Source organism: Balaenoptera ricei (genome assembly GCF_028023285.1).
Source record: "Balaenoptera ricei isolate mBalRic1 chromosome 7 unlocalized genomic scaffold, mBalRic1.hap2 SUPER_6_unloc_1, whole genome shotgun sequence".
NCBI classification, from domain to species: domain Eukaryota; kingdom Metazoa; phylum Chordata; class Mammalia; order Artiodactyla; family Balaenopteridae; genus Balaenoptera; species Balaenoptera ricei.
In genome coordinates, this window is record NW_026777444.1 from 1,431,019 (window position 1) to 1,452,729 (window position 21,711).

General features: G+C 47.1%; 1 protein-coding gene across 3 annotated transcripts in view; it reads left to right on the forward strand.

Moving 5' to 3' along the window:
- The first annotated feature begins 2,637 nt into the window (after window positions 1–2,637).
- Window positions 2,638–21,711, forward strand: part of SCTR (secretin receptor) — a 65,417-nt gene continuing 46,343 nt past the window's right edge. For all 3 annotated transcript variants that reach the window (XM_059912029.1, XM_059912031.1, XM_059912030.1), the window contains exons 1-2: window positions 2,638–2,773; window positions 15,386–15,491. In XM_059912029.1, the coding sequence (XP_059768012.1) occupies window positions 2,723–2,773; window positions 15,386–15,491 (157 nt within the window). In that variant the 5' untranslated portion in view covers window positions 2,638–2,722. The remainder of the gene's footprint in view (window positions 2,774–15,385; window positions 15,492–21,711) is intronic.

The following is a 21,711-nucleotide window of genomic DNA, read 5'->3' on the forward strand; positions in this document are numbered from 1 at the left end:
TTTGCTGTATGTACAGCAGAAACTAACACAACATTGTAAATCAACTGTACTCCAATAAAAATTAATTTAAAAAAAGACTGTTACAACAGAGGTATTGCAATAGGGTAGAGAGCTGGGGCTCCACTTCAAATACAACAAGAACAAACGGGGGGATTCGTAGCCAGGGAGCGGGGTGAGGGCGGCAGTGTATGGAAGACTACTAAGAGGAGACGTCAAGGCGGGGAGACTTCCTGCTAAACTGAGTGAACAGCCTTCTTGCTGAGGGCAGGGCAGAATGAGACATCAGAGGTGGGGGACGAGGAGCTCGACCAGACATCAAGCGGGGAGGATTCCCAGTAACCGACGGCCGGAGTCTTGTTGAGGCTGGGCGTGCACGCCAAAGACAGATGGGGCCAAGGTCAGAGCCTAGTCGAGAAGAGGCTCAGAGGAGCCCGACCACAGTGTGGTCAAGGAGAGAGTCTCTGTCACCCGTCAGGCCCACTGCTGCTGACCCCTGGCACCTCACGTCCACTCTTGGTTCCCTTAGTCCTGCCCACACCTCTGCACGGTGTCCTTTCATTAAACTCTTCAATGAAACCACGTGAGCCATGGGGTCTCCCTCTCCTGCAGCCCCTGATCGTTGGTCCTACCGACCCCCGGAGTTGTTTCGAGGATCAAATGAGATGCTGCAGGCAAAAGAGCTTTGGAAACCCTGAGGGTAAGGAAGTCATCTTCACGACTGAGAGAAATCCTAGTGCCCCGCAAAGGATGCAGGGCCGGGGCTTTGGGCTCAGTCCTGGGCTGTGTTACTGGGGCAAGTGTTTATCTTCCCCAAGCCTCCAGTTCCCATCCTATTCATCAAAGAGAGTGAATGCCTCTCACTGAGTCTTGGAGGACTGGCTACGGTAACACCCCAAATTATTAAAAGACTCCCTAGCACATGGCGGGTATTAAATACGTGGTTAGTTACCTACCTTCTCCCTTCCACTCCTATTCTGAAACTGTTTTCTCAGGCAGGTTTTACAAAGCCCCTGACTGCATCCACGGCTTCCCACAGAGCATTTCAGATCTTTTTCTCAATACCCTGAGAGACAGAGCGTCCTATTTAAGGAATAATGGCTTGCCACAAGCCAGAAATTGATTGAATTGCCCAGAACAAATGTCCTTTTGCTTTTTCACTGGCGATCACGAGGTTCCGGTATAGAGCACAGATTGCATTTTGTATTGTTTCCTTTTTTTGTCTTTCCATCGAAAAAGCAATACCCACAGTGGTTACAGAAACTATTCAAGTAACACGAAAGTCTATACAGTAAGAATGGCACGTCTTTAACTCATGCACTTTCTAATGCATGTTTATGACGTCAGGGTTTAGGGAAACCCAGTTGATAACTTTTTTTCCAGCCTGAATCTTGAACCAGTTGAGAAATACGATTAAGACAGATGGGGCCCAATATCACTTTTATTAGTGATAACGTTGGTCTTGGAGAATATGGCTTATACTTGCGGGCAAGTGGGTTTGTCACTGATACTGGTGGAGAATGTGGCTTATCCTTGTGGGCTGGAGTGAGATAAAAACCACCACCGGCCACTGACCACACTGGATCAAGGCAGTCAGAACCTTGACCTCCAATGACAGCCTGGCCCAGGGCAATCCAGTTATGGGCTCTCTGCTAGTGGGAGCGCTGTGCGTGCGCGTGCGTGTGCGCACGGGCGCAGAACCTCAGGCCAATCCTTATCCCAAATGCGTCAATCACGCAGAGCTCGCCTCACCTCCACGTGTTCGGGAGCGGGTGGGGGGAGGGGGGAATTCAGTGAGCTGACGGACTTTAAGTGCCTGAGAGAAAGATCTAGATAGGAGAGACACGAGGAAAGGGAATGGGCACCAGGGCAGAAAAAGAAAAACTTGGGTCCACAGAAGCCATTTGAAGATGCCTTGTACCGAGAGGCTAAAAGCCAGCCTCCAGGACATCTGAGGCCTCAGACTCAGGGTGAGCGGCTGCCGGGCACACCTGCCTGATGCTGAAATAGCCTCCCAGGGACACCAGGAAGCACAAAGCCCCCAGCACAGCCCCAAACGCCTGGGTACACCGGATGGCCTTCCTCCGTCTCACCTGATCATCAAAGGCTTCTCAGTGTGATGGGTGTGCAACTTTCTGGAATGAGCGTGTGTAACTAATCAGAAAGAAAAATAAAGTGAAAATCGGAAATAGAGTAGCTGCCCCCCCAGAATAGATGCCATAGCGATTTCCCAAGCGCCCGCTGTGTCACAGGGCACTCGCCCCACCTTCTTTCACCGGAAGGTAGGTGGGTTTTATTAGACGTGTTGCTCCGGAGAACAGAGGCTCTAAAAGGCGGCGCACGCTGCGCGGCGGCGGCGGGGCTGACCCGGGCTTCGGGGAGGGCCCTTTCCGTCCGTGGGGGTGTGGCGGCGGGCAGGCCGAGCCCGTGGGAGCCACTGCGGCCGCGCCCTCCTTCTGCCTCTTCCGCCGCCCACCTCCGCGCGGGCCCTCAGCCAGCCGCGGTGGGCGGAGGAGCGCACGCCGCGCCGCGGCCTTATCAACCGGCCGGGCGGCGTGGCTCGCGGCCACCTGGTCCGAGGAGGCGAAGTCCCGGGTGGGGCCATGGCTCCCCGGGGCGCGGCGGCCGGCCAGGGTCCGAGAGGAGGCGGGGAGCGCTGAGCCCGGAACGGGCGGTGCGCGCGGGCCGGCGGCCGTCGGGGCGCCCAGGGAGCTCACGCGGCACCATGCGCGCCCTCCTGCCGCCGCTGCTGCTGCTCGCCTGCGCCGCGCACGCCGTGAGTACGCGCGCCTCCGCGGGTCCCGCGCGGGGTGGGGGGATGGGGGCCCCCAGATCTTCCGCTGGGGAGTGGGAGCCCTTCCTCCGCATGCGTCCCCCACAGCTACGATCTCTCTCCGCTCCTCTCCGGAGGGCCCGCTCCTCCAAAACACCATCGGCGTGAGCGCGGGCGCAGGCAGCGCCGAGATAACCCCGTTGCCCTCCAGCCCACCCCTTCCCCCCGGCTGCGCCTCCGGGGCCCTCCTAGGCGGGGCTCTGGAGCCGCCCCTGGCCGTGCGTTTTGTGTGCCGGGCGCTTTGCCTGCGTTTATTGCCGTGAAAACTCATCATCGCCTTTCGAGGTTGTTTTCACCCTCACTTTGCGGACAAGGAAAGCGAGACTTGGAAAGACCAAAAATCTTGCCCCGAGAAAAGACAACTGGAACCCAATCCGTCTGCTCCAAAGCCTTGACATTTGCACACACACCGGGCTGCGGATGGGAAGACCTCCGAAAGCTTTGGCCGCAGCCGCTGCTGGTTCCGTGATGGGACCGGGTCTGCAGCTCTCCCCCGCGCCTCTCCTGTGGGTTTGGCTCCCCAGTGTCTGTGTCTGGGGACTCCTGGGAGCAGCTGGTCTCCCCAAACCAGGCCCAGGGAGGAGCTGGCCGAGAAAAGAGAAGGCAGCAGAGTGGGTGGCGTGTTTTTCTTTCTCAGAAACTCCAGGGAATCCGGGCCTCTCCCTGTGGGATTTGTGAATGGGAGAGTGGCTGCACCCAGACTGGCTGGCTGGAAGCGAGGGTGGGGGGTTGGGAAGTGGGCGCACAGATTCCAGAACCACTCTTTCCCACCAGCCCTCCAAACTGGCCCCCGGGGCCTCTGTTGCAAGAAACTTCCCAGGGAAAGCACTTGGGAACCTAATTCCGAGTCTGCAGTCTCTGTCCTGGGCGAGTCCTTCCTGGCATCCAGTGACCTCGCCTTCCTATAGTCCTGTCCTGTTTGACTGCAAGAATGACCTGCTTCCCGAGCTGACGGGAGTGTTGGCACGCAGGAGGGGCGGCTCTGTGGCATCCAGGGTGGGCTTTGGGGCTCTGTTCCCAGCTCGCTTGTAACTTGGAGCCTCTTGTCCTAGGGCTGGAGTTGGAAGGCGCTAGGGCAACAGCACCCGCTCGTTAGTCTGAGCTCCCACTTTGGGGAAACGCCACCTGAGATGGTGGGGACAGTTCGAAGCCCAGTGCAGCCTCCAGGTGTGTTGTTATTCGGTGCCCAGGGCTGGGAGGCAGCCGCTCCCGCTTGGTGATCCTCCCAGCCTCCTTTTTAAGTACCTGCAGTAACTCTGCGGTTATCAGAAGAAATCGACAGGTAGCTGGGCTTCAGGACTGAGGTTCAAACTACATTTTAATCTCAAGGGGACCCCGGTGTTATCTCAGGAATAAACAGAGGGGAAAGGAGAGCCTCCCCTTGGTTCAAGTCTTCTGTGTGCCTTGGAAGGATGCTTATTATGCCCTGGTCCAGTTACCTCCTTTTACAGGGGAGCAAACTGAGACCCCCAGAGAGCAGGGACCTGCTCCACATCAGCTGGTTCGTGGCAGCGCTGAGACTAGAGCCCAGAGCTCTGTCCGGGACGCCCCTTGTCTTCACGTGCATTTTCATCCACTCCTGTACCGCTTTGTGTTCTTCGAGGTGGATTCCTGTGTGTAAGTCTTGGTTCTCTGGTGATTTTATGGGCTTATCCAGACCTGAGGTTCACAGTTCTTGGCAGAGAACTCCTTCAACAAATAGGAGTGGAATTGACCTACCTCGGTTGGAGTATTTCCCAGCCTATGAAACCCTGCTTTTTTTTTCCTGTTTGTTTGAGGCGTCAGACATTCGATTTTGAAATTGAAGGGTATTCAAACAATTCTTTATTCATTTCGTGCTCCCTCTTGAGGGAAATCATAGGCATCTTTCTAACTGCGGGGGGGCAGTCACTAAGGCCAAATGCTTATTACTGTCCCCTCCCCCGCCTTTCCATACAGGGTGATGTCGGGAGGGTCCCTTGCCAGTGGACTAACAAGTGCTGATGGCTGATGGGGCAGTTTTCTGAGACCTGGGTAGGAAACCCTGGCCACAGCTCGCCTGTCCCCACCCGTGTCTCTCATGAGGACTTCTACCTGGAACACTATTGTCATTATTTACCAGCACATCTGTCCTCCCCAATATGTTCATTTCGAGCTTGAGCCTTGAGACTTAGTCTCGCTCATCCTGTGTCCCTAGAGCCTGTCCCAGCGTAAGGGGGAGTCAGAGTGTGTGTGGGCTGAATGAATGCATGAGTGAGTGAATGAAATGATGGTGCTATCCATAGTGGCTGTCCTCAGCTGGGACAGTTTCATATAGCAACAGGTAGTGAAGCATGACATCTTGAAAGCAATCGTTGCTTACAAAACTGTACATAAATGTGTCAGGAAAGGAGGAGGAGTCACTCAGGGGAGGGCTTTTTTTTTTTTTTTTTTTTTTTTTTTTGGCTGTGTTGGGTCTTCGGTTCATGCGAGGGCTTTCTCTAGTTGAGGCAAGTGGGGGCCACTCTTCATCGCGGTGCGGGGACCGCTCTTCATCGCGGTGCGCGGGCCTCTCACTATCGCGGCCCCTCCCGTCGCGGGGCACAGGCTCCAGACGCGCAGGCTCAGTAGTTGTGGCTCACGGGCCCAGCTGCTCCGTGGCATGTGGGATCTTCCCAGACCAGGGCTCGAACCCGTGTCCCCTGCATTAGCAGGCAGATTCTCAACCACTGCGCCACCAGGGAAGCCCCGGGAGGGCTTTTTAATCCAGGGCATCTGGCAAGCTGCCCATCCGAGAACCTGAGTTAAGCGGGGTGCAGGGCTGCTTTTTCCTTCAAGCAGGGTTTCTTAACTTTGACGCGGTAATTCTGGATATTAAACCTGGGCTTTTCACAAGGGGTGCTGGGAAGAGAGCTAGGCCCTCCCCTGGCACGGGAGGGAACCAGGGGGTGGAGACAGGGGGTGGGGCGGAGGCGGTGCTGTCTTGTGCCCTGTGCGCTGTCCAGCAGCGTCCCCGGACTCTAGCCACCAGAAGCCAGTACCACCTCTCCAAGTCGTTCCAACACAAAGTGTCTCCAGACATTGCCAGATGTCCTCGGGGAGCAGGCAGGGCAAAACTGCCCTGGTTGAGAACCACTGTCTTAAATGTTATGTTTCAGCGGAAATGCGTGAACAGGATTCACAATAGGTGTCACTGGATGTTGGATTCAGGGTAGTGCGGTTGGTGACAGGGAATCTGAGCCGGAGGACAGAAGCAGGTGTACCCGATGGAGAGCCATTTCCAGACAAGAAGACTTCTGCAGGGCATGGGTTCCTTGGGCTTCTCCACCCTCCCTTCCCACTACCCGCCCCCCCCTTCATTCCTTCTCAGTTGACGGCTCAGAAACACAGAAACTCCAAGGATGGGGTCTGGCACACATGGTGGTCCCCACTCCTCTCTGGGCTGCATCTGGACCCAGAGGCTGACGAGCTCTGTGACAGCTGGGTGAGCAGAGTTTTAGGAAGGCCTGCAAAGGTCACAGGAGGATCTGGCTACTGCAGCCTCTTAGAGGAAAGTCACTGGGAGTTTTGGACAATATTCTGAGGAAGTATTTGTGGGTTTCTTTTTGAGTGTTTACTGTCCCTAAATTAACGTGACTGATGACGATGATGGTGAAGATGGTGAAGGCTTCTCTTACTGAGCATTTACTTCACACCAGGTACTCTGCTCCGTCCTTCTGACACTATCTGATTTACTTCTCACACCAACAATCAGTATCCTCGCTGTGCACATGAAACAGAGGCTCAGAGAGAGGTGAAGCCATTGGTCAAGGTCACCCAGCTGGACACGGTGGCGTGAGGACCCAAACCCAGCTGTTCGTAGCCAGCATGTGCGTCTGCTCCCAAAGAGAGGCCGCTCTGGTTTCTGGTGCCCAAGGCGCTGTCGTGAAATTCTCTCCCAAACCGCAAAATGGCACTAATTTCAGTTTAATCTAATCACTTCGTAAAACATAAACAAAATACTGGATTACACACAGCATTTTATTGAGGGGCCAGAGATGAGCTTGGGGTCACGAAGTCCAGCAGGAGGTGCGCTTCCCACACTGTTTAGGGGAGTCCTCCAGGCTTTGGCACCCCCTTTAGGAGATGCTATAGAGTTCCCCTCCCTCTGTCCCGTCCCCAGTATTCCCCGCATGCCAGGGATGGGCAGAGCTTTCTTCCTGGCACCCCTTGTTGAAAGTGCAGACTTAATAACCAGGATTGGAGCTCTGCCCACAGAACAGCCCCTGCAGTGGCCCCTGGTTTGGTGCCTGCACCCCTGCCCTTAGCAAGCTGAGGTTTCTCACCACTGACCTTGGCTCGGGCTCTGGAACAACCTGCAGCCCAAGGCAAGCCCCACAACACTCAGATCCTATCTGCTTGCTTACATGACAAACAGAGGGCTGCCCAGCATTCGAGAGGACACGAGAAAACAGGGATCTCCTGGGACCCACCCAGTTTCAACAGGCCGTGTCTAACAGAGTCCAAGGCGCCTCTGGGGAAGGGACCTCCCCGGTGCATCATGTCCTGCCCGTCGTGCTGCCAGGATTCCTGAGTTTTCCAGACTTCTCCAGAATCCCTGCGTGCCCCGCATCAGTTCCCTTTACCTTGGCTCCCAGAGGCTCCCCCTGGTGTCTTCTCAGATTTCTGACCTCACCACCTCCTCTTTCATTTTCAGCAGACCGGGTCTATCTCCCATTTCCTGAGAGTCAGGGAAAGAACTTCCTCTGAGCAACATCTTGCCCTCACAGATATGTCTGAATGGTACCCTCCTGTGCCCTTCCTCCTGCCCTTCCTTCACAAGGGCTGCCATAACAGAGCACCACAGACTGCGGGCCTTAAACAGTGGACGTTTATCTTCTCATAGTTCTGGAGGCTGGCAGTCCCAGATCTAGGGCCAGCATGGTCGTGTTCTGGGGAGCCCTCCCTCCCCAGACGGCTTGCAGACGACTGCCTTATCCTCACATGGCTTTTCCTCTGAGCGGGCACAGAGAGAGAGTGAGCCCTCTGGTGTCTCTTCTCATAAGGACACTAACCTATCAGATCTGGGCCCCACCCCCTTAGACCTCATTTGACCTTAATTACCTCCTTATGGGCCCGTCTCCAAACAGAGCCACACCCGGGGTTAGGGCACCAATGTATTCGTTGGGGGACACAGATATCCTGTCCACAACACATCCAGGCTCTGCTCCGGCCCACGGCCATCCCTGCACCCGTGCTCCCACCCCTGCCCCCACCACGCTCAGTGACTTGTGTCCTGAGCCGACACAGAGGCAGCCCAGTCCTCACTGTCCTCCTCTTGACTGGCTTTTTCCATCAGCTGCTCAACCTTCCCAAGCCTGGTGGCACAGGGTCCTCCCCCTGCACTCTGGGCCTTCTGGCCACAGTTCCATCTCTGACTTCTTACGGCCAGCGTCGTCTTAGAAGAAGCGTCCACGATCCCTGCCTCCACCTCCGCCCATTTCTCAGCCAGCCGCACCCTGGCTCCCACCCGCCACCCACGGGCTTCAGTCACCAGTGCCTGTGTTGCCACATTCATTAGACAGGGTGCGGTCTTTGGTCTACCCGGGAACCATGTGACTGATGAGAGGGGCTGGACGTTAATGAATAACGAGATCAAGGCAGCAGGCACACACCCAGACTGTCCTGGTCAAACTGGGCAGGACACCCGTGGGACCCCAGCCTCTTGGAAGCATTCCGTGCCAGGACACCCTGTCCCTTTCCCCGCCTTGGCTCCTACCTTTCGCTGTTCCCACCACGCCTCTCCAGGGGTTCCTCCTCTCGCATGGTCCCTCCAGTGGCTAGGCCCCTCCTCTCCCGTGGCTGGCTCCTCTCGCGTGGCTGGTTCCTTCTCGCGTGGCTGGCTCCTCTCGCGTGGCTGGTTCCTTCTCGCGTGGCTGGCTCCTCCTCGCGCAAGGTCCCTCCTCTGGCGTGGTCCTTCTTTACGCTATTATTCCCAGCTTGTGCGGGTCGTTCCACGAGCCTCTCTGTCTCTGGCCCTTGGTCTTCTGGGTCTGCTCCCTCTTACCGTGTGAGCTTCTTTGGCCGTCTTACCGCGTCACAAACCCAGTCTTGCTCAACCAAACTTCTCTCACCTCGGCTCCCAGGCCTACATCTCGTTTCCTTGTTTTCCCTGTTCTTGGAGCTATCGAGGCACCCAGAGCAGACGCATCATGGAAGCCACGCCGGCCCTGCCCTCAGCCGGCCCTCAGGCCCCCGCCGGCTCTGTCACGTCCGTCCGCATCCTCTCCGCTCTGTGGGATGACTTCTCGGGTGCAGCCTCCTCCCGGGGGCCCCTGCCGCTGCTGGTGGTCCATCGTGACCTGGCGGCTGCCTTCCCCTCGCGCTCCCGCCTCGGGCCACTCTGACTCCTTGGAGCCGGTGAGCTCTGGGAGCAGGACCCGCGTCCGTTCGCCTTTGATTGCGGGGCGTCCTGGGGGCCCAGTAAGTGTTTGATGACGTTTTGTGCTTCGAACTGGTTGTAAGATCGAGTTCCCTCTTTTTCTTTCTCATCCTATAAACTAGTATTTCTGTTTCCCCCTTGAAGCTATTCCTTTCCAGTCTCAGTGTTGGCAGGTGAGTAATTATATTGTAAAGTGTGATGAGCAAAGTGATGCGTTTCTTCACCTCCTTCAGAATTCAACAGGTTTTCGTTGTATCTCCTCCCAGATTTTACCTTTTCGGATTTAAGAGTCCAAAATAGCTCACAGAACCCTCTCTTGACATCTTTCCTCTCTTATGTTGGGGTCTGTCTCGTTATTTTCTCTCTGCAGGTTGGACTTTTCTATCCCCAAATTATTAATTAATTTGATAATTAAGTGAATAAGAGCTTTTTCACTCCTTCAGAGGTTCAAAAATTTACTTCCTCCGTGTGCTTTCTTAGGAAGTTACTAGAGAACATGCTTCTGTAAAACAAGGAAGAAGAGTAAAGAAAAAGGGAGTCCAGGAAATGGAACTCTGGCCGGGGGAGTGGGGAGAGGCCCCCAAAACCACAGGCCGGTGTTGGGAAGAGGAAGGAGGTCTGTGGGAGGGAGGGCTCCGGGGGGAAAACGAATAGGACTGGTTTTTTTTTTAACATCTTTATTGGAGTATAATTGCATTACAATGGTGTGTTAGTTTCTGCTGTATAACAAAGTGAATCAGCTGTACATATACATATATCCCCATGTCTCCTCCCTCTTGTATCTCCCTCCCACCCTCCCGATCCCACCCCTCTAGGTGGTCACAAAGCACCGAGCTGATCTCCCTGTGCCATGTGGCTGCTTCCCACTAGCTATCTATTTCACATTTGGTAGTGTATATATGTCCATGCCACTCTCTCACTTTGTGCCAGCTTACCCTTCCCCCTCCCCGTGTCCTCAAGTCCATTCTCTACGTCTGCGTCTTTATTCCTGTCCTGCCCCTAGGTTCTTCATGACCTTTTTTTTTTTTTAGATTCCATATATATGTGTTAGCATACTGTATTTGTTTTTCTCTTTCTGACTTACTTCACTCTGTATGACAGACTCTCGGTCCATCCACCTCACTACAAATATCTCAATTTCGTTTCTTTTTATGGCTGAGTAATATTCCATTGTATATATGTGCCACATCTTCTTTATCCATTCATCTGTTGATGGACACTTAGGTTGCTTCCATGTCCTGGCTATTGTAAACAGAGCTGCAATGAACATTTTGGTACATGACTCTTTTTGAATTATGGTTTTCTCAGGGTATATGCCCAGTAGTGGGATTGCTGGGTCGTATGGCAGCTCTATTTTTAGTTTTTTAAGGAACCTCCATAGTGTTCTCCATAGTGGCTGTATCAATTTACATTCCCACCAACAGTGCAAGAGGGTTCCCTTTTCTCCACACCCTCTCCAGCATTTATTGTTTGTAGATTTTTTGATAATGGCCATTCTGACTGATGTGAGATGATATCTCATTGTAGTTGTGATTTGCATTTCTCTAATGATTAGTGATGTTGAGCATCCTTTCTGCTGGCAATCTGTATATCTTCTTTGGAGAAATGTCTGTTTAGGTCTTCTGCCCATTTTTGGATTGGGTTGTTTGTTTGTTTTTTTTTTTGAAGAATTAGTTGAGAATGACTGGTTAGTTTATTTATTTATTTATTTTTGGCTGTGTTGGGTCTTCGTTTCTGTGCGAGGGCTTTCTCTAGTTGTGGCAAGCGGGGGCCACTCTTCACGGCGGTGCGCGGGCCTCTCACTGTCGTGGCCTCTCGTTGCGGAGCACAGGCTCCAGACGCGCAGGCTCAGTAGTTGTGGCTCACGGGCCCAGTGGCTCCGCAGCATGTGGGATCCTCCCAGACCAGGGCTCGAACCCGTGTTCCCTGCATTGGCAGGCAGATTCTCAACCACTGCGCCACCAGGGAAGCCCCTGTTTTTTTGATATTGAGCTGCATGAGCTGCTTGTAAATTTTGGAGATTAATCCTTTGTCAGTTGCTTCATTTGCAAATATTTTCTCCCATTCTGAGGGTTGTCTTTTCGTCATGTTTATGGTTTCCTTTGCTGTGCAAAAGCTTTTGAGTTTCATTAGGTCCCGTTTGTTTATTTTTGTTTTTATTTCCATTTCTCTAGGAGTAGGTCAAAAAGGATCTTGCTGTGATTTATGTCATAGAGTGTTCTGCCTATGTTTTCCCCTGAGAGACAAACTTGATTTTTAAAAACTGTTTAAAGGGAACTTTTCAGTACTAATAGCTCTTGTTTTGAGGAAAATGTTATATAAGTTTTAGCAATACTTTCACCTTCACTTGTTTCTTCTTCTGTGAATTTTAAGTAAAATTATATTTAATACTTTTTTTTAAAGGGGGTGAACTATAGAGGATAGTTGTTTTTCTTCTTCATCTTTTTTTTTTCTTTTTTGTCTTAAAAAAATTTTTTTGGCCCCCTGTATTGGCAGCGCGGAGTCTTAACCACTACACCGCCAGGGAAGCCCCAGTTTATTCAATTTTAATGGAAGGATAAGGGTAAAAGAAATGTGGGATGATCCATTTTGTACCCACTAAGATGGATATTTTTAACACAGAATAACAAAGGTTGATGAGGACGTAGAGAAATTAGAACTCTGTGCATTGATGGCGGGAAGGTAAAATGGGGCAGCTGCTGTGGAAAACAGTGTGGTGGTTTCTTAAAAAAGTAAACACAGAATTACCATATGATCCACACATTTTGCTTCTGGGTATGTACGCAGAAGACTCAAAGCAGGGACTCGAAAAGATATTTGTACACCTCTGTTCCTGGCTGCATTATTCACAGTAGCCAAGAGGTGGAAACAACCCAGCGATGAATGGATGAACAAAGTGCGGCCTGTCCATACAATGGAATAGTATTCATCCTTAAAAAGGAATGAAATTCTGACAGATGCTACAATGTGGATGTGAAATGAGCCAGACACAAAAGAGCAGATATTGCATGACTCCATTTATATGAAGTACCTAGAACAGACACATGCATAGAATCAGAAAGTAGAATAGAGGTTACCAGGGGCTGCAGGAAGGGTAACGGATAGTTACTGTTTAATTGGTACAGAGTTTCTGTTGGGCCAGTTGAAAAGTCCTGGAGATGGATAGGGGTGATCATTGTACAACTCTGTACACTAAACCACGGTTAAAATGGTAAATATTATGTATATTTTACTACAACTTAAGAAAAATGTAGAATGAAAAAGTTAAACTGTCTTCTGATGTTTATTTTTCCATAGTCCCAGGGAAAAACACAGAGGAAGTTAAGTTTTTCTTGGAGGGGTTCTCATTGTAGGTGTTCCCTCATTCCTCATCTTGTTCCATTGCTCTCAAGACCCTCTTTGCTTCAGCGCCCCTTTCTTCATTTCCAGCAATGCACATGGCCACCCACTTTCGGGAAACGTCACTCCTACCCAGTCAGCTGTGCTGTGTAAGTCACAAAAACTCAGTGGCACATAGCAATGCATGTTTACTTCTTTCTTAGTGTTTGCAAGTGAGCTGGGGTTTGACTGACCCGCTATGATGCTGATGTTGATCCAGTCAAGATGCAAAACAAGTCTGCAACCCTGAGGACCCTTCATGGTGCCCTGTTAGAGTCATACCTCCCTCCCTCCCACCCTCACCCTCCCTTCACTCCTGACAACCACTAATAGGGTCTCCATTTCTATAGATATAATTTTGCTGTTTCAAGAATGTTATATAAATGATGTGGAATCTAAAAAAAATGATACAAATGAACGTATTTACAAAACAGACTCACAGACATAGAGTACAAACTTATGGTTACCAAAGGGGGAAGGGGGTGGAGGGATAAATTAAGTGTTTGGGATTAACATATACACACTACTCTATATAAAATAGATAACCAACAAGGACCTACTGTACAGCACAGGGAACTCTACTCAGTACTCTGTAATAACCTGTATGGGGAAAGAATATGAAAAAGAATGGATGCACGTATAACTGAATCACTTTCCTCTACACCTGAAACTAACACAAAGGTTCTAAATCAACTATACCCCAATATAAAATAATTAAATTTAAAAAAGAATGTTATATAAATGGAATCATACAGTATGTAACCGTTTGGGATTGGCTTTTTTCATTCAGCATATTTCTCTGGATATTCATTTAAGTTGGTCCATGTATTACTACTTTGTTCCTTTTAATTGCTGAGTAGAATTTCATAGTATGGATGTACCATAGTTTGTTTAACCATTTACCCATTGAAAGGCATCTAGACTGTTATAGTTTGGGGCTGTTAGGAATAAAGCTGCTACAAATAGTAGTGTACAGGTTTTTTTGTGAATATAAGTTTTCACTTCTCCAGGGTAAATGCCCAAGAGTGCAATGGCTGGGTCATATGATAGTTGCATGTTTAGCTTTTCTTAAGACAATGTCAACCTGTTTTCCAGAGTGGTTGCCTCATTTTACAGTGCCACCAGCAATGTGTCCGTGACCTAGTTTCACCACAACCTTGCTAGCATTGTCGTCATTTTTTATGTTAGATATTCTGATAAGCATGTAGTGATACCCCATTACGATTTCAATTTGCATTTACCTAATAGCTAATAATGTTGAACATCTTTTCATGTGCTTATTTGCCATCTGTGTGTCTTTTCTGAAATGTCTTTTCATGCATTTTGCCTATGTTCTAAATAGATTTTTTTTTTTTGGCTGTGTTGGGTCTTCGTTGCTGCATGCGGACTTTCTCTAGTTGTGGCGAGCAGGGGCTACTCTTCTTTGCGGTGCGTGGGTTTCTCATTGTGGTGGCTTCTCTTGTTGTGGAGCACAGGCTCTAGGTGTGCGGGCTTCAGTAGCTGCAGCACACGGGCTCAGTAGTTGTGGCTCACAGGCTCCAGAGCACAGGCTCAGTAGTTGTGGCTTGTGGGCTCTAGAGCACAGGCTTCAGTAGTTGTGGTGCATGGGCTTAGTTGCTCCGCGGTATGTGGAATCTTCCTGGACCAGGGATCGAACCTGCTTCCCCTGCACTGGCAGGCAGATTCTTAACCACTGCGCCACCAGGGAAGTCCCTAAATAGATTTTTTAATTTGTTTACTATTGAGTTTTGAATGTTCTCTGTCTGTTCTAGATATTAGTTCTAATTTGCAGATTGCAAATATCGTCTCCTCATCTGTAGCTTGCCTTTTCATCCTCTTAACATGGTTTTTCTTGGAGCAAAAGTTTTAAATTTTAGTGAAGTCCGATTTATCAGTTTTTCTTTTTATGGATCGTGCTTTTGGTATCAAGTATAAGAAATCTTTGCCTGGCCCTACATCTTGAAGAATTTCTATGTTTTTTCTAAAAGTTTTAGTTTAATGTTTTGCGCTCAAATCCATGATCATTTTGAGGTAATTTTTGTACAAGGTATGAGTCTTAGTTCAAGGTTCATTTTGTTATCTGTAGCTGTCCAGTCGCTTTAACACCGTTGCCTATTCTTCTACTAATACCATGCTGTTTTGATTACTGTAGCTATACAGCGAGTCTTTAAACTAGCTGAACTGATTCCTCCCACTTATTTTTTTAAAATTAATATAATTTATTTTGTTGAGAGGATTTAGGTTTACAGAAAAATTCTGCAGAAAGTACAAAGAATGACCATATACCCCCTCAACCCTTCCTCTCCAGTGTCTCCTATTACTAATGTCTTGCATAAAAGTGGTGCATTTGTTACAATCGTTGAGCTAATATTGATACATTAACCAAAGTCTCTAGTTTACATTGCTTTTTTTACAAGTCTTTTTTATTGAAGTATAGTTGCTGTACGATACTGTATAGGCTATAGGTGTACAATTAGGGATTCACAACTTTTAAAGGTTATGCTCCATTTATAGTTATTGTAAAATATGGGCTCTGTACCCTGTGTTGTACAACGTATCCTTGTAGCTTATTTTATACCTAGCAGTTTGTACCTCTTACTGCCCTGCCCCTAGCTTGCCCCCCTTCCCTCTCCCTGCTGGTAACCACTAGTTTGTTGTCTGTATCTGTGAGCATGCTCTTTTTTTGTTATATTCACTGGTTTGTCTTCCTCGTTTTGAGTCTCCATTGTCTGGCCCTGCCCTGCGTACTAGACTCAGCTTCGTGGCAGTGACAAGCATTCTTGGCTTTGGGCTTGCAGGTGGGAGCCCTCCCTCGGCTGTGCGCTGTGCTGCAGGTGCTGCGGGAAGAGCGGGACCAGTGTCTGCAGGGACTCGCCGAGGAGAGGGCCAGGCACCCGGCCCCAGGTACGTGCACACCTGGGCCCACTCTGGGATGTGCGTTGCATCCAGGTCCACTGGGTTGGGGGCAGGTAGGGGCTGGAGCAGCTGCGTCCTTTCAGAGAGTAAGCTGAGGGGAAGGGCCTGGAGTGACCCTGGTGACCAGTCTATACACACCCAGAGAAACCACGCCTCTCTTTGGTTCTCTGAGTTTGTGGTTACAGCCAGGGTTGTTGAACCATTAGCTTCTGCATGATGACTTCACCAAGGTAAGCGTTTGGTGAGAGTTACTTATCAAGGCGGTGTACTTCTCACCCATTCTTTCACCTCTACTGCTAGTTTGATGGGAGAGGCAGCGTGGGGTCTGGAAAACTTGGAGTCCATTGCTGGCTGACCCTCACTGGCTGTGTGAACACAGACAAATTATTTAACCTTCCGAGTCTCGCTTTACTGATCTATAAAACGCAGGTGATAAAGTCTACATCAGAATTATAAAGTCTGCATCAGAATTATAAAGATATATGAGATAAAGTATGTTAATACGGGTGTTTCTTAAATATTATTAATTTAAATATTTGTTATTATTAGTCAGGACTGTAAATATTATTAATTTGATATTTACATGTTAATTTTATTTCTATTCCCTTCCTTCACTTATCTGCTTTGCTTTCACTCATCTAAGGGCAGGGAGGGATGTGGCATTAGGAGAAGAATCCTTTACAGATAGACAAAGACTTGTACAGGCAAGGTCTTAGCAGCACGGGTTACAGTAGCCAACAGGTGGAAACAACCCAAGTGTCTGTCAGCTGATGAATGGGTAAAGAAGATGTGATCTGTACGTACAACAGAACAGTATTCAGTCTTAAAAAGGAATGAAGTACTGATACATACTACCACGTGGATAAATTTTAAAAAACGTGAAGTGAAAGAAGTCTGTTGTAAGAGGCCATGTGTTATATGATTCTACTTGTATGAGATGTCCAGATTAGACAGATTCATAGAGACAGAAGTTAGATTCGTGGTTGTCAGGGGCTCAGGGGACAGGGCTGGGGAGTAATTGTGTAGGAACTGCCTTTTGGTGGTGGTGAAATGTCTACAACTGGATAGAGGTGCCGGTCACACAACACTGTGAATGTACTAAATGCCACTGATTGTACACTTTAAAATGGCTAATGGTTAATTTTATGTGATGTGAATTTCTTTTTAATAGACTTTATTTTTTAGAGCAGTTCCCTGCAGAGTGGAGCGGAAAGTACAGAGTGTTCCCACATACTCTCTGCTACTCCCTCCCACCCAAACACACAGCCTCCCTCACCGTTAGCATCCTGCACCAGGTGCTACCTTTGTTACAGCTGATGAACCTACACACCATCGTCACCCAGAGTCCACAGTTTACATTAGGGGTCACCCTTAGTGTTCCTATTCAGTGGGCTTTGAAAAATGTATGATTGCACGTATCCACAATTATACCACCATACAGAGTAGTCTCTCTGGCCTGAGAACCCTCTGTGCTCCACCGATGCTTCCTTCTCTCTCCTCTAACCCCTGGCAACCACTGATCCTTTTACTCTCGCCATAGTTTTGCCTTTTCCAGAAAGTCATATAGTTGGAATCATGCAGTGTGTAATCTTTTCAGGTTGGTTTCTTTCACTTGGTAATATACATTTAAGGTTTTTCTCATGTCTTTTCATGGCTTGGTAGCTCATTTCTTCTTTGAGCTGAAGAATATTCCACCGTCTGGATGTGCCACAGTTTATCCATTCTCCTACTGAAAGACATCTTGGTTGCTTCCAAGTTTTGGCAATTCTAAATCAAGTTGTTCTGTGCAGACATAAGTTTTCAATTCATTTGGATAAATACCAAAGAGAATGGTTGCTAGATCGTATGGTGAGAGCATGTTCAGTTTTGTAAGGAGCTGCCAAACTGTCTTCCAAGTGGCTGCACCATTTTAATTTCCCACCAGCAGTGAATGAGGGTTCCTGTAGCTCCACATCCTTGACAACATTTGATGTTGTCAGTGTTTTGCTTTGTTTTTTTAATTGTAGTAAAATACATGTAACAAATTTCACTGTCTTAACTGTTTTTATTTCTTTTTCTTCCAGTTTTATTGAGATATAGTTGACATACAGCAGTGTATAAGTTTAAGGTGCACAGCATAATGATTTGACTTACATACATCATGAAGTGACTGTCACAAGAAGTTTAGTGAACACCATCATCTCTTATAGATGCAGAGTTAAAGAAATAGAAAAAATGGTGTGACGAGAACTCTTGAGATTGCTCTCTTAACAACTTTCACGTATAACACACAGCAGTGGTAACTGTATTTATCATGCTGCACATCACATCCCTAGTTCTTATTTATCTTATACCTGGAAGTTTGTACCTTTTGACTACCTTCCTGCAATTCCCCCCAGCCCGGCCTCTGGTACCCACAAATCTGATCTCTTTGTCTGTGAATTTGTTTGTTCGTTTTCGAAGTATAATGGACCTACAACACTATGTTAGTTTCTGATACAGAACATAGTAATTTAATATTTCTATACATTTCAAAATGATTACCAAGACAAGTCTAGTTATGATGTGTCACCATACAAAGATATTACATAGTTATTAACTGTATTCCCCACTCTGTACATTTCATACCGGTGACTCATTTGTTTTGCAACTGGAACTTTGTATCTCTTAATATCCCTCACCTATTTCTTTCCTCCCCCACCCTGCCTCCCTCTGGCCACCACCTGTTTGTTCTCTGTAATGTGTTTCTTTTTAGTTATGTTTGTTCATTTGTTTTATAGATTCCACATCTATAAAATCATAGAAATCATAGTGAAATCGTATAGTATTTGTCTTTGTCTGACTTATTTCACTTATCATAATACCCTCTAGGTCCATGCATATTGTCACAACTGGCAAGATTTCATTCTTTTTTATGACTGAGTAATATTCAGTTGTGTATATATGTACCACGTCTTCTTTATCTGTTCATTCATCTGTTGATGGGCACTTGGGTTGCTTCTGTATCTTGACTATTGTAAATAATACAATGAACATAGGGGTGCATGTATCTTTTCTAATTAGTGTTTTTGTTTTCTTTGGATAAATAGCCAGGAGTGGAATTGTTGGGTCATATGGTAGTTCTATTTTTTAAGTTTTTGAGGACTTTCCATAGTTTCTCCCCAGTGGCTGAAGCAATTTATATTCACACCAACAGTGCACGAGGGTTCCCTTTTCTCCACACCCTCATCAACACTTGTTATTTCTTGTCTTTTTGATAATAGTCATTCTGACAGGTGTGAGGTGATATCTTGTGGTGGTTTTGATTTGTGTTTCCCTGATGATCAGTGATGTTGAGCATCTTTTCATGTGCCTGTTGGCCATCTGTATGTCTTCTTTGAAGAAATGTAGTTTAAAAAAACATGTAAATTTCATCAACTTAACCATTTCTCAGTGTACAGTACAGTTATGTTAAGTTCACATTGCTGTGCACCCAATCTCCGAAACCTTTTATCTTGCAAAACTGGAGCTCTATACCCATTAAACAACAACTCTTTTCCTCTCTTCCATTATACCCTGGGAACCATCATTCTACTTTCTGTTTCTATGGATTGAATGGTTCTAGGTACCACAAATAACTGGAATCATACAGTATTTGTCTTTTTGTGATTGGCTTATGGTATCTCATTGAGGTTTTGATCTGCATTTACATGATGATTAGTGATGTTGAGCATATTTTCCTGTGTTTCTTGGCCATTTTATGTCTTCTTTAAAGAAACGTCCTTTCAAGTCCTTTGACCATTTTTAAATAGGGTTGTTTGGTTTTTTGTTATTGAGTTGTAGTTCTTTATATATTCTGGATATTAACCCTTTATCAGATATATGATTTGCAAATAATTTCTGTCGTTCTCTAGGTTGCCTTTTCATTCTGTTGATTGTGTCGTTTGATGTACAAGTTTTTAAGTTTGATGTATAACCTAATATATCTAATTTTACTTTTGTTGTCACTTCTTTTGGTGTCATATCCAAGAAAGCATTGCCAAATCCAATCTCATGAAACTTCCTCTAAGAATTTTATAGTTTTAGCTCTTACATTTAGGTTCTTGGTCCAGTTTTGAGTTAATTCTTATGTGTGGTATAAGGTAAAGTTCCATCTTCATTCTTTTGCACATGGACATTCAGTTTTCCCAGCACCATTTGTTGAAAGACTGTCCTTTTCCCATTGAATGGTCTTGGCACCTTGGTAAAAAATCACTTGACCATATATGTGAAAGTTTATTTGGGGGCTCTCTTTCCTATTCCATTGGTCTATACGTCTGTCTTTATGCCAGTACCACACTGTTTTGATTACTGTAGATTTCAAATGGGTTTTGAAATCAGGAAGTATGAGATCTCCAAATTTGTTGTTTTTCAAGATGTTTTTAACTATTCCCAGGTCCTTTGAGATTCCATTAAGAATTTTAGGATGAATTTTTCTATTTCTGAAAATAATATTAAATAAATAAATATTAAATAAAATATTTCTGTCATTGGGATTATTATTTTTTTTTGGCTGTGCCATGCACTTGCGGGATCTCAGTTCCCTGACCAGGGATTGAACCTAGGCCATGGCAGTGAAAGCCCATAATCCTAACCACTAGACCACCAGGGAACTCCCTGTCATTGGGATTTTGATACAGATTGCATTGAATCTGTAGATCACTTTGGGTACTATTGACATCTTAAAAATATTAAGTCATCCAATCCATGAATACAGGATGTTTTTCCATTTATTTGTGTCTTTAATTTCTTTCAGCAGTGTTTGGTAGTTTTCAGTGTGCACGTCTTTCACCTTGTTAGTTAGGTTTATTCATAAGTATTTTATTCTTTTTAATGCTATTGTGAATGGATTTGTTTCATAAGTTCCTTTGTAGGTTGTTCCTCACTAGTGTATAGGAATGCAACTAATTTTTGTGTGTTGATTTTATATCTACCCTGTCACTTTGGTGAGCCCATTTGAGGCATCATTAGGGTTTTCTACATATAAGATCACATCGTTTGCAAACAGAGATAATTTTACTTCTTTCCTCCAATTTGGACACCTTTTATTTATTTTTCTTGCCTACTTGCTATACGCTAGGGCTTCCAGTACTATGCTGAATACAAGTGGCAAAAGTGGGTGTCCTTGTCTTGTTCGTGATCTTACAGAAAAAGCTTTCAGGCTTCATCATTGAGTATGATGTTCACTGTGGCCTTTATATATATGGCCTTTATTATATTGAGATAGTTTCCTTTTATTTCTAGTTTAAGTGTTTTTTATCATGAAAGGGTGTTGAATCTTATCAAATACTTTTTCTGCATCAGCTGAGATGATCCTGTGGTTTTTGTTCTTCCATTTTGTTAATGTGGTGTATCACATTGAGCAGTTTTCACATTTCGAACGATCCCTGCATCGCAGGAATAGATCCCACTTGGTCATAGTGTATAATTCTTTTAATGTGCTGTTCAATTCAATGTGCTAGTATTTTGTTGAGAATTTTTACATCAATATTCATCAGAGATATTGGTCTGTAGTTTTCTTTTCTTGTAGAGTCCTTGTGTGGCTTTGGTATCAGGGTAATGCTGGCCTCATAGAATGATTTTGCAAGTGTTTCCTCCTTTACAGTTTTTTGGAAGCCTTTGAGGAGGCTTAGTGTTAATTCCTCTTTAAATGTTTGGTAGACTCTATCAGTGAGGCCATCTGGGCTTTTGTTGTTGGGAGATTTTTTATGACAGATTCCATCTCCCGACTAGTTAGAGGTCTGCTCCGAGTTTTTCCTTGCTCACGCTTCCGTCTTGGTAGGTCGTGTGTTTCTGGGAATTGATCCTTTTCATCTAGGTTATCCGGCTTGTTGGTGTACAGACCAGAGAGATCCTTTTGCAGTACTCTTATCTCCAAGTCATGGCCTTTGTTCTTGAAATCCTTGGGCTGTTGGTCGTCCACTTTCTCATGCCCCATGCCCAGGCCGGTGACTGCTTCCCAGCCCCCCTCCCACCGTGCTCAACCCTCCCAGGAACCTGGCCGCCACCCAAACCGCTGCTCCCGCTGTGCTGCTGTCCTCTCAGCTGTGTCCGCCAGACCCTCCCCTCTCCTCCCTTCCTGTCGCGCGTCTCGCTCCCTGAAGACAACGGTCTGCCCTCTGGTGGCGATGGCAGCGGCATGTGTGTGGCTGCAAGGGGAAGGCAGCCCCATCTCTGTATTTTCCAAAAGAAAGAGAGAGGAAGAGGGGTG